The following is a 13798-nucleotide window of genomic DNA, read 5'->3' as shown; positions in this document are numbered from 1 at the left end:
ATGGAGGCAAACAGAAGAACATCAAGAAATAAAAAGATGTTGCTCCCGATCACCATAGTTAAGTTATAACACAGATACCGTCAACTGCTCATAGGCAGAAGGGCTCAGGAAACTTCTCAGTGGAGTAACGGGGCAGTTCCAAGGATGTTTCCAAGGAGCTGTCCCTAGTGAGTAGGGCAGCATGGGGAAGGCATAAAAATGCTCATTGGACAAAGTAACAAGTGGACAAAGGAGGCTGAATCCCAACTGATGGGTAACAGGGTTCAACACAGTAATACTGAATGGAAGATGATTAGAAGAGGAGAGCTGGGAATGACAAGCCAAATCCCTATTACCCAGGGTTGAGGAAGCAGAGTGCTAAATATTATCTGTTCTCACCATGCCTCAGCAGCATGACGGATATTGAGAGCCTAATAAAATGAAAGGTTACACATTGCTTGAAAATCACAGGAATTTGATAATCTGCTTTCTCAGACCCCTTGAAAATAACACTGGTATAAATGTGGTACTCGCTGTTGCAGCTTGTTAGCTCTGTAACATTTAGGCAGCCACCAGCATCTTGGAGGGGTAAATCCCCTTTGGTTTTTTCCACAGGCTGTACATCAGCACTTAATGATTTTTAGAAAGGAAAAAATTAACTTACTCACTTTGCTAAAACATTTTACTTTGTAACAGTGGGCCATGGCCTCAGCTGGCATGCAGTAGCAATGTACCAATGCATTTACACACACTGTGCTTAGAACTTTTTATCCAGTTTTCTATTTAGTCGTCATGAAACAATGGAACCAATCCTACCCCCTCTCTCTGTACTTGAAAACATGAACACTGTTCAATTAGCAAGTTTTGGTTACTCTCAGTATAGGCCTATTTTCGGTACAATGTATGTACCCGCAGAAATGCCACTGCTCTTTTTGCAGTGTAATCTAACTTGAAAAAAATCTTGCTTATTTACTTCCATTCACTGTGCTAAAACAGCCAGGTCTAAGATGCTTGTTTACCAAAATGACAACCTATCTCACAAGGGCTATCTCAGAAATTCTTTTGCTGCTTTGCCAGCTTTGCTGTACCTTTAGGGAAAGTTTTTTCCACTGACAGATATTATACTCTATTAAAGCCACTTTTTACACCCGTTTCATGAACATCTTGCAAGCCATTCCACAAAGCTCGTTTCAGAATTGCTTTTTTAATTATCGCTATTATATCACCACCACCTAGCTTTCATGTGGTATGTTTATAAACATGTTTTGGATTTCAATCTGACCTCAAGCAGCATAAGACACAGTGAAGCTTGCTATCAACTGAAGTACGAATCTCCATATTTTTTGCACTGCTGTGAAAAAACTTACTTAAAATTTCAAGAAGGCTAAATCAGCACAACTTTCTCCTGGAGATCAGCAATAATTCTGACAGGAGCTATACAATACAATAGACTTTTTTGAATCATATGCCCAACTTGCTAAATATAAAGATTATATTAAGGTTGGAGAATTGAAACACTTCCTATTAAGAAATGTTAAGAATTAGGCTTTAGTGAATCTTTAATTGCATTACTCTTTTCATGCTCCAGAAGGAAATCAGTACTGGGTATAGAGGAGCATAATGCTTCCAGTGTTCCAGCATCACACATTGCAGATACTGAGACGCACATAAGGAACAAGACAGTGAAAAGAAGTGTGTCGTAGTGACCATTGGGCACTGCCCCACGGAACCACGCTCTTCACTGGGTCTTGCCATAGCAGTCTTAGAAAACGGTGAATTAATTATTTTTTTTAAATGTTCACAGACAGGGATCTGGCACCTGATTTACAGAAATGCTGCATGCTCATAGCTGTAAACTGTAGCTGAAATCTCTGGGGCTGTGCTCTGAATACTTAAAAATTCAAAGAATTCTTGAAAAATCAGATCCTGGATGTTCCTTGTCAGTCACCCCTAAACTGTTCTTAAGCTCTCTCAGACTTGGCTGTCCTAAAATTGGCCTAATAGTATTTCACTTCCCACAGGCATTGTTCAGATAAATTCACTGCTGTTTGTCGAGTGCTCATATGCAGCCTGGATACCCCCACAGAAATTCACAGCAAGATGAGGATGCTAGATCTAGGATCAAGTATAGAATGACAGAGAGAGAAAAAAATATTGACTAACTGCATTCTCCAAAAGAGGCATAGGTCCTAAAGGAGAAACAGTGGCTGACAGTAGGATTACAAGCAATATATTTTGGCAGTCATGGATGAACCACACCAATTTTACACCACAACTCAATTCTATCAGTTTCTAACTTCTAAATGTTCATCATCAAAATCTACAGTTAACAGAGATTGTTACATAGGTAATACAGACATAATATTCACAGTTAATTTGTAAAATTACACACCCTATTATGGGACTAACCCCACTGCCATGCATCATCATCAACATCTAGATTCACAGTCCAGGTCTTTTCTTATAAAGGCTCATAGAGAGGCTCCTGAAAGACAAAGCTGTTACCCTCTATGCAGATCAGGCACTCAGAAGAAAACATATAGCAAAAGACATGTACTTTGTCACTTTGCTGGTAACAAAAATGTAGCGTTAGGAACCCAGGGCTGATTTCAAGTGTTGAAAAGGAGTCAGTTGGCATATGCGCACTTATTTTTCTGTTGCTTGGGTTTTGTCTAAAGTAAATAAAGAAAACAGTAATTAAATCATTCCTGACACCAGGATGAATCTTCCTTTGAAATCCAAGCCCTACTCCAAAGCATGCCTTTTTAAAAGTTTCTTCAGCAATAGTTGAAAACTCTTTCTTTGCTTCCAATAGGATAAACAACATTATCCACAAATACAGCAAGATTTTTTTTCTTTAATTCAGCTTGAGGCAAACTGCCAGCATGAAAATTTTCAGCTCAATTAATCAGTTTAGAAAAAATTACAAACAATGGAAAGAAGTTTTTTAATGACAAAAGGTAATGAACTTATATTCCCGGAGAGCCTTCAATTTTCTCTATAAGTATCCTACTACTGTGACACAAATGTCTATGCTTTTAGCAATCCAAAATTTCAGTCTTAACAGAAAGAAGAAATCCTAATGCAGGGAACAGACACTGGACTGGGAATCGGCATATACAGATTTCGTTGTTTGTCCTGCTGCTAATCTGCTCCTGTGGTTTACAGCAAATCCTTACTTTATCTTTTTCTCTGTATTTCTCTTTGCCTATTCTAGTGAGGTTTTCAGCTCTTCAGGACAAGGACCATCTCTTACTAATTTTTGCATACCAACACTCACAATGGTCCCCTGAAGATCCCATAGGCATTGCCAGAATATGCGCATTAAATTATAGTAACTTTACTATTTCACTTCTGATTTTAAAAATTCTGCTAATAATGAACAAGTTAAATGTAATACACTGCTTTCCATTGGCCACATTCCCTGTAATTTCTGATGGTAACAAATATTTGTTTGCAGTATTATTTTTTCCTGTTTTCATCTCTGGAACAGAAGAACATCTTATGTCACTTTGCACAGAGGTCTGCAATGTGTTCCAAACTAATGCAAGACAACAGTGGCTTGACCCTTGCCTGCCTGAGGAACAGGTATCTCACTAGCAGTTACCCTAAATCTGAAGACACAGCAGAACCACTCTGGTTCTCCTGTGCAATGGGTTGAATCTGAAAGGCCACCAAATGGTAGGCACACCTCAGAGGCAACAGAAAAAAGAAAACATTTATATTTGGTATTGAGCTTGGGCAAACGGAAAAGGCACCCAAGGGTAGAGGAGCTGGCAGCTCACTCTACTTTCTAAGCAGTGCAGATAAATGTTAGTACACATCCTTGAGCTGTAGGTAACTCCAAAAGGGATTCCTCAGCTGTGAGCCTTCACAGACTCATGGATCAAAGACACAGCATTGTTTCATACTGAGTAAGACCCACACTGGTGTACCTTTACCTTGCTAGAGCAATGTAAATGCATGGAATTATAGCTGTAATTAAGCATTTGTGGTTTAGGGAGAAAAATATTTGTAGATTCAATTCATACCTGCACCAGGGGAGGAAGGTTCAAACATACTAGATGTATCACTGCACGTGTTGGAAGCTTGCTCCGAGAGCTTCTTTTTCGCACTTCCATCTGCAGACTTATGTGACTTCTTTTTATTCTTAACCAAAATTTTGTACATTAAATCCATAGGGCTTGGAAGAGGAACCCCGGGTTCAAGCTTGCAGAAAACGGAAGAGAAATTTGTTACAATAACAGAAGAAATGAGCTTATGGCATTCTCTTAGGGCCTGCATGGTGCAAGATAATTTTGTAACCTCTATAAGCCCTGTTCAAATGAAATGTATTTTGCACAAGAGGTAACCTCAACATTAAATGAAACAGGGCTACTGAGGGCACTTAAGAAGAAAAGAAAAATGCTTTATGAAATGTCTACAGTAATAACTGAAATAAGTATTAGTTCAAATATGAAAGCCTACATTATAAAATGGCAGCTATGAGAATCAATTGCATTTAGAAGATTACAATTCACCATATCAGAACGATCCCTGCATCAGAAATTATATGCTTAAGTCACCAACAGCTCATGTTGTTTAACCCCCTCCTTTAGACTCTGTTTTGAAAGGCCATATGTGAAGAATGACACAGGACTGAAACACTTAAATAAAAATTCACACAGATATTTACGATCTGATAAATACCAAATTATATTACCGGGTATTTTTCCAGTGGATCCATAAGCAATGCATCTCCAAATATTAATCTGCAGTACTCCGCCATTTTTGCCTGTTGTTTCGGGCTAAAGGGGAGAAAAGAAATAAATGAGTCCTACTAATGCTACAGAGTGAAAGCAGCAGTAATGGAATATCTAATATCCCTAAACTAGATATAATTTCCTGATCCAATTGCTGTCAATTTTTCAGAAAGGCCTAGGTATATCATGCAATTATTCTGATTCCTCTGATAGAGCTTATCAAAAGGATCATACCTGAAGTAAAGGCACTAGTCAGTTGAATAATAGTGAGACTGAACTTCTAACATTGAGGTATATTTTCCCATACACTTAGTAGAAAATAAAAAAAATGAGGCTGTCAGTTGTTACCTTTAAGGAAATAACGGTTATATGAATTTGCCTCTTTCAGGCAGCTTTTTTATTCAAAGTTTAAATATCTTCCTCCTTATGTTACTCTATACACATGCCAGGTATTCTTCTCATCTCTGCCCCCCAAACCCCACCTAGGTTGCATTCTCTTTTTGTCACACGTAACCTAAGGCATCAAACCCAAACCAGTTACCCAGAAAGCAGTCTCCTGTGCAGGTGTCTCCGTTAAACTTCCTAAGCCACGGGTACCTACCACCTCACTCGGCATGCCTACAAGCACAGCCACACAGAAGAAGGGGCAGAAGACATACTTGGGCTTCAAAACCAGCAAAACTGCATCAGTTATAGGCACTTGTAAAAAAGCAGCTAGTTTTACTGCAGAAATCTAAAATGCAAAATGCAGTTAGTTTTACTGCAGATTTTCTGCTAAAACGCAACCCACTTGCCCACCCTATTTGTGTTAGCCCGTGTGAGGTGGGTGCTGTGCCTGTGCACCCCATCCAGCCACAGCCCTGCCCGCAGCCGCACCTCCGCGCTGTGCTCCACGACAAAGCACTGACCCATCCGCAGACCCCCTGGGCTGGGTTTGCACCAAAAGCTCATACTGCTCTCGCCAGCTCACTCAGTATTTCCCCTGACACCTCCTCACTGGCAGAAGTCACCGCGTAGACGTAATTGTGCTACTGCTAAGAGGCATTATGTCAATTTGGAGAATTGCTGTAATAAGAGCTGGCATAACTGCCATTTCATATGCATATAATCACATACTGCATGCATGTTATGTGTTTATAACTGGGACCAACATACCCAGACAGCCTTCTTAGTAGGGATCTAGATGCAATAACAAGCTGCCAGATGGAGCTGCTCAATGATCATTGTAGGTTGTCTGGGTACGTGTTCAGATACCTTTTCTAAAAAATTTTAAATTTTATTCAAAATCAGACAGAGTGTCAAGTTTTACCATAGTGAATTACCTTCAGCGGTTTTCATGACATCCTCTAGAAGTAAATTGAACCGCAGTAAACTCTACTTACAATCAATTTTACCAAAGTGCAACCAAAGAATGAAATAATTCCTGCATATCAGTGATGGGAATTTTAGGACTGAAGATTGGTTATACTGTTCAGAAATATTACTCAAACCATCTTAAAATGCAGCTCAGTGCTACGGTCACTCTCTTTCTAATTTTAGACAACTGTGTGTTTTTGATATATGTGCCTGTTTAAAATCTGTAATATCCGAGATTAGGTTTCCATTTTTGCTACTCTGTTGAGAAGCCTCGATTAAAGGACAGGTTTATATTGCTTAATATAACTTCCTCAACTATTGTTAATTATGATCTGCACATCATAGAAGATACAGGAATGGTATATGCGGTTATGTTACCATGGAGCTATTTTTCATGACAAAATAGAGCTGGGTATATAGGCGGAAAAGGAGTGCTCATTTTTTTCTTGTAAACTAAGAGCGCAACAACAGTTACACCCAGTTTGTCGTTGGCCACCAAGCAAGCACCTGGCTCTGCAGCTCCTCCCGGGGTCAGCAAAACCATAGCTGAGATAAGGGCTGTGTGGCATTTGAATCAGAAAATGTAATTTCCCCGAGATCAGCATTCTGGGTGTCCCTTGAAGTAGATATGGGGTGAACCGGTCATTACTTCAGTCACCGATAAAACATATTGTGAGGAGGCTTTAAAGTATTCCACAAAGCTACGCAAGTGCTGCATGCAGTTTAAATCACTAGAGCATTTCATTAATGCCTTCTTTTGCATGCAGCCAATTCTGCAAAAAAGCTAAGAGCCACTTTTAGCTGAGGATGGAAAATTAAGATGAAGACAAGCAAGGCAGCGGAACTAAGAACCCACAAGGGAGAAGGTGATGGGAAGAATAGCTGAGGCTACGACAGCACGTTAGTTATTTCTAACTGTCAGCTAACAAGGAAAATAAAGGCACTTCACTCTAGTAAGCACGCAGACTGGGTATTTGCTATAGGTCTAGGAGTCATTATAGTGAATTTTATTTCAGTCTTCTCCACCACTGTATATTTTGAATAGATCCATGCTCTTAGAACCCAGGAAGTTCAAAGGACATCTTGGATCAAAAGAGCACAATTACTGAAATCGTAGTAATTAGATGTGACATTGGGATTTTTAAATGGGCACATCAACTCCAGAAAGAACTCTTGATATGAAATAGAAAAAAATATGCAATGGTTAAATCCAATAAATTTCAAACTATCACCACAGCTAGAACAAATTCTTCTGATCTTCTGTGTTTAATTACATGTTTACCTCAAAGACAGCACAGTGAGAACTTTCATTTTTGCAAATGAGAAAAATGTAATGCAACATTATTTTGGCTTAGCGTATAAATTCCAATGTCACTGTATCCCAGAGGCAGAAAGAAGGAAAATGACGTGAAAAACTTTTTAATACTACAAAAAAATAATCTTGCAGTAGTAGACAATCATGACATTACAAAATCACTTGTCTTTGTGAATTGGACTGGCAAAGATATTTTTAAAACCTCCTAAGAGGGAATAAAAAAATATTTAAGAGTCCCAGAATTTAACCAAGTGGTATTTTTTGTGTCGTCTCTCTCACTAACATATATATTTATTGTTTCAAGAGACAGATCATTAGAAATAGTATGGATTACGTATTATTATTCCAGTATTTTAAAAGTTGGAATATCAGTTTCTTTTTGTTTTCCCATCTTTCAAAATTATGAACCAGAGCAACAGATTGAAATACCAACTTTTCCACATCGACATATTTCCCCATTTGCGTTATGAAATAAAAAAGCAGGTATTTCCTGGTCCATATCTACTATTATTGGAAATTCTCTCAGCATTCCTGTATGGTACTGAAAATTGATTGCCTTAGAAGACCTGACTTCATCTGTTTTATGATTTTCACTGTGCAGATATGGATGGGTAGCATATAGACTAATTCTATATGCCCCCAAAATGTGCCAGCGTAAGGGCAGATAAAGTGGGAACATCATAGCTGGAGATACAAAAATATAAAGAATATTGAGAAATGTTTTCATTACCACTACTGTATTGCTTGTACTTTGTTTTACTGTGTTTGTATTATGCCTATTATGAAGGTCAGTCACAGGGTTCTTTGGCACTACTGCACGACTAATGCCCCTAACATTGTATTAATATCCTTCTGCAGAGATCCTTCTTTTGCATAAGACAAAGACACAGATGCTTCCCAGAAAAGTCTAAAATAATTTAAAGTGTAGGAAGAGAAAGTGATAAAAGTTCTGTTAATATTTGAAATAACAATTCCAGCAAGAAACCAGCAATATGAATAACTGTAATTAAATTTAATCTTGGAAGCAATCTTATATGGATACTGCTCAAGGATCACTTAACCTTTTTGCTATGTCATCAGTGCATTTCTAATTATAGAGTGTCTGCTTTCAGATTTGCAGATTGCTTGTCTTCTGCAAGCCCGATTTCAAACGCCAAGGTCTTCTTGAGGTCTTTTCAATGTTTTCAGGGCACTTTTCTATTTTTTCATAGAACCACATCTTTTCTTAGCACTGTCTTTTTTCAGTGTGTGTGTTTTGACTTCAATATAAATGGCATACATAACATTTTATATATTCTAAAAGTTATATGTTTGTCTCTTTTTCTAAACCTTTTATTGTATAAAACCAGGCAAGAATGAGTACACTACATAGTGGAGTTACAGTAATGGAAATGAAAATTCTTCACATGCTATAAAGATATGAGAGGAATCCTTCTAGGAAAAACATTGGAAGAAAGCAAAATGAGATGGCTAACATTATGTGCTAATAAATGGCTTGTTCCCCGGGTGGACAAAAAGCATTAAAGATATTCTTGTGAACACAAACCATAAGGAAGAAAAATTGCACTTTAAGTCCAGTGGTGATTAACAGCGTCATATCTATGCTGGTGACGTAAAATTTATTTGCCTCTGATAATCACAGTCTGTTTAAAAGCCATGAGTACAGAACACAGGCTAAACCCATATTTCTGTTTAAGGCAATGCCAAAATGTCTACTTATTTGTACGGGACCAGCATTTTACATATGAACACTGACTCTTGTAATTTGAAAATCAGAAGAAAAATTTGATCACCCAAAAGTGGAAATTGGTATCACAGGATTTGTTTGACAGCAATTCTACAAAAACACTGAGCATTTTTTGTTATTACTTAGGGCAAAGCCCATCTTTAAGTTCTAGGAGAAAAACAACATTCCAAGTAAATGAAAAGACAAAAGAAGCATTCCATGAAATTAGGTGAAGGTTTCTGAGAGTGGCATGACTAATTGCAGACTTCTCTGGCAACTAGTGAAGAAATGAAGGGATAATTGTAGCAGTTGGTAAAATAACTAGAAATTATTTTCATCCAAAGCAAAATTAGAAATCATACACATTAAGTCTGATGATTTACTGCAGCAGAAAATAATAAATAGCAATAAAGCCTCAGAAAGAGAAAATACTTGGTATTGTTTTTGCAGACTTGCTTTGCTAAAAACCTATGTCATAGCAATGCATGGGAAACAACATCAAATAAATACACTTAGAGATAATTCATTATTCCACGACCAGAGTTTTCTGGAGAGAAAGGTCCAATGGTTTCTGTGGGGCAAATTGTGAAGATCACAGTAATGTAGCAGTAACTCTGTTCCTTTTTTGACATATTCCTGCAGTATCACACCGCCTTTGATTTTGACAATATTTAATCTTATAGTTTTAAAGCCACTTTTGCACATAACTTACATCTGACAGGAGTTTATTTTATACATTCTTTTTTACTTCTTTACTTTCCTAAAATAGAACAGATCACCCTGGAATAACTGAAGATTTAAGTCTTAATGACTTTAAAGGAAGAAAAATGTAACCCTTCTGGTTAAAATAAATTGGATTTTGCTTTTTCTCTGCCTTATACTAACAAAGTGAATGTATATTTTAACAAATACAGAAGAATGAATATAAAATATAATACATTGAAGAACGATGGTTGAGGCCTTTTCTAAAGACCACAGGTGGCATTTGGAAGCACTGAGAAAAGCATTGTGAGTTAAAACCTACAGCAGTAGGTGAGAATATGCAAGTCTGAAGTGATATAACATACACCAAAAAGAAAGGAGTGAGGGGACCGATTAGAGAAAGAAATTAAATACAGTATTTGTGTGGTCTTTCAGAGGAAGACAGAACTAACTAAGCAAGATTTAACAAGTAGCTGTTTGAATCATAACCATGTGGCCTTTAAATGTGCGCAGAGCAAGCACGTATTTGCCCCCAAAAGGGTAGTGTAAACTTATATTGTAAGGTATACAGGTAGTGTAGGTCAGCTCTCAGATTTTAAATTTTTCTACCTGCATCATTTTTGATCAGTTTTGGCACATCTGTTCTTAAAAACATTCTTACATAGCTTCTTCTACCAGTTCCTTCCCTTATGACGAGCATGTTCTTCCTAAAACAATGGAAAAGCAGTTAGCCCTCACCCTTTTCCTCTGCAAGAAGCAAAAGTGCCAACATCTTTTCTGATTTATATTAAATGATTCATGGCTGCCCCAAAGATGACTGTTTATTTCACATTAAAAAAGAAAAAAAGTGTCTCAGTCCAAACCAGCCCCAGAAGTGTTGAAAATGCCACAACAGAAAACAAAAGGGGAAATGGCAACTGAAGTTAAGGCACAAGTGTGTCAATGTGACCCCACCTTGAACTCTATAGTCAAAACTAAAGTCAATGTCAAACTTAAAAAAAGAAAAATCAGAATGAAAACAATAATAATAATAATAGTACCAACAACAAATAGATAACTGGGACAAATTTAAAAGTGTTCATGTTTTTTTCTTTTATTACACAGGCAAATGTCCTTTCTTGTAATTAACAGAAAAGAAAAAAAAAAACAAAAACCAGCTTTGGCAAACTGGTGTTTTTTAGAAGAGACGGAAAAGTTCCATATCACGTTTCACAACCCTAGCTAGTCTATGGTTCTGGCCTCTACTTCTAACATACAAGAAACAGACCAAATTCTGTGCACAGAATATGCTCATATGCGCAGAATAGGGTTGTAAGCAGGTGAAAGATTGCTTATTTTTCTTTGATGAAGTACCGTTACGTTCCAGCAGGACGTACCGAAACTGTAAAGTTAATACAATTTGTCTCACAATTATTCAAGCTTTCTCTTTCATACAAAAGGTTCTAAGCCAGAAAGGTTTTTAAGAACATGCCCGATTCATTTGGATCATCTCGGTTACTTAAGCTGATACAAGTGGGTTTTGGGTAAGAGCTGTTGATCATGTCATATAATAAAACTGCAACAAGTCCATACATAATCCTGTGCTTAGACCTTATAAAAATATAACGCCATACAGGAAAACATAGTAACTACTTACGAATCCACATGATTTTCAAAGGAAAGGAGGATTGGAAAGGGCGATGTCTTAAATGCACATTCAGCAATAGCTTCTATTACTTCCTAAAGAATCAAAATACAGACAGTTACAAATTTATTTCTCTAGAGAAACAGTGTTTTGGTCTTCGAAGACAGAAAAGACCCAAAGAGGTCTGAAATCATACCCAAACTGCCTGAAATCAGACCTTCTGTTCTAAACATCCCAGAAAGCTCTGGATGTGCTTTTGCAGCAACCAAATTTTTCAACCTGAACTGTAATCAAATCTCCAAAACGCTTCATGAGCCTCAAGCATCACATTTCTCAAGAAATTACTTATGTCTGCCTAAATCAATAGTTTAAATGTAAAACTTGGTCTTTGTGTGGAGCTGTTCCATGCCTGAAGCTATGGCTTTCGTGAACTATTTTGCATAATAATAAACATGGTCTGACAAATGCATATCTTCTAAACATCATCAGCACAAGCATGTGTCCATAAAATCCTCAGTTACTCTGACTCACAAGTTTTAGTTCCTTCTTTTTTGATGAGAGAAATCCCTTTAAGGCAAAAAAAAAAAAAAAAAAAAAAGGAAAAAAATAAAAAAGAAAAAAACATTACTCAGTTGGCTGTGTAGTAACCATCAAACAGAGGGGTCAGAAACAGAAACTTCTGTAGAAGTTTCCTTTCAGCTCTGATGGAAAATGGCAACTGTAAATCTAGTAGAGGACTCATTTGATAACACTAATTTTAGTGGGATGCACAATATAGTAATGCACTCACTGTTACAAGAGAACTTACAAAACACTGAAGACTTTCCATATGCATTACTGTCAAACTTTGGAGTTTATAAGAACCTCCAACTCTGGAGTTTATAAGAGCTCATAAGCCTGTTCCCTCCCAAACCATAAGGATGACTAAAACCTAAAAGATTTATTTATTTTAAACAAGCCTCCTCTGGGGATTCCTTTTGTTCGTTTTCTGTACTTTTAAAGGCTTAATTGAGAAGTGTAACAGTAAGAAATCCACTTCCTAAAATAAAAGCTGAGCTTCTGGTACATTATTCTGATGCTGGGTTGCAGAATTCAGGGCTGGAAGGAAAGCACAAGCCATCTCAACATTTGCCGATATGAGCCAGGATACAAACAAAATTTACGGTCTTCATGTAAGTGGAAAAAAAAAAAAAAAACACAGCTCCTGCACAAATTGTTGCAGTATCTCTTATAAGATGAGAAACTAGCTCTCTCAGCACACAGAGTTGGTGAATGACTATATTTAATAAACTGCAATCATCAAATATTTAAATGCTTCATGTATCACTAACCATTCATATGCTTCAACTAAGACCACTTCTAGTCTTCAAAGAAAGCGAAAATGCAAAGCGTTTATTACAAGAACAGTAAATGGTGCAGAAGGCTGGGTGAAGGCAGGTAGGAAGCTGCAGTTTCACAGCAGCGGTTCTCCCATGGGGGAATATACGGTTGATTCCCACTGCACACTTTCTTTCCAGCTTCAGTAAATCACTAAGTGCTGGTAACACTTTAACACTGTTCAGAACTGGTGGGATTAGCAAAAGCATCTAAGGCAATTTTTCCATTACAAGGAAACAGCCGTGCTTAGAATCAGGTTACAATATTGAGTCCTCCCATCTTGATGCTCTCCACCCAGATCATTAGCGCTGGCTTCGTCTCCACCCACCTGCACCCTCCCCTTGGTTATGGAGCATCACGCAGGGCTTAAGAACACTTAGGGCTGGATATAAGAGGTACTGCCAAAAGCAGTCCTGAGGCCTTTCTTGCTCCTACACACTGCTCAAACTGTGGAGTAAATCCATAAACTTATTTTCAACTGCAAAAAGGGATGAAATCCAGCATGCATGGGGAAAATAACCTGAAAGAGTAAAATCAGGATTACAGTGATGAAATCTGAGGATGAAAAGCCAGGCATTGCTTTAGTGGAGAAAAAGGTATGCTGGTGATTCAGTCTTGCACTGCACTCAAATGTAAATGCAAATTATCCATGGTCTGAGAGGAACAACATGGTAAGTTCCATACTTTACTCCAGCTGCAGAATGACTCCCCTGAAACAGGTCTCCAAGGTATATATAAAGTACACATGCACAGACTCCTGGTTATTGCCTGAATAATTGGTTGGTTCCCTATAAGATCTCACCCTGGCAGCAGCTCACAATCTGCAGCTGAGAAAAACCTTACTGATTTAGTATAGGTTAGGGGTGGACCTGCTGGGAAGTAGTTCTGAAGAGAAAGATCTAGGGGTCCTGGTAGACAACAATGTGCCCTTGTCACCAAAAAGGCCAATGGAATCCTGGGCTGCATAGGGAAGAGCG

The 13798-nt window shown here is 37.8% G+C and overlaps 1 protein-coding gene across 1 annotated transcript in view; it reads right to left on the bottom strand.

The window, feature by feature from the left end:
- Positions 1–13798, bottom strand: part of PLCB1 (phospholipase C, beta 1 (phosphoinositide-specific)) — a 394102-nt gene that overhangs the window by 95212 nt on the left and 285092 nt on the right. The window contains exons 12-14 of the mRNA XM_009886082.1: positions 11457–11539; positions 4682–4766; positions 4011–4188 (exon numbers count right to left, since the gene is read on the bottom strand). Coding sequence (XP_009884384.1) covers positions 4011–4188; positions 4682–4766; positions 11457–11539 — 346 coding nt within the window. The remainder of the gene's footprint in view (positions 1–4010; positions 4189–4681; positions 4767–11456; positions 11540–13798) is intronic.

This window comes from Charadrius vociferus, unplaced genomic scaffold (genome assembly GCF_000708025.1).
Source record: "Charadrius vociferus isolate BGI_N301 unplaced genomic scaffold, ASM70802v2 scaffold455, whole genome shotgun sequence".
NCBI lineage: Eukaryota > Metazoa > Chordata > Aves > Charadriiformes > Charadriidae > Charadrius > Charadrius vociferus.
Note: the sequence above shows the minus strand (reverse complement) of the source record. Positions and strands in the feature narration are given on the sequence as shown.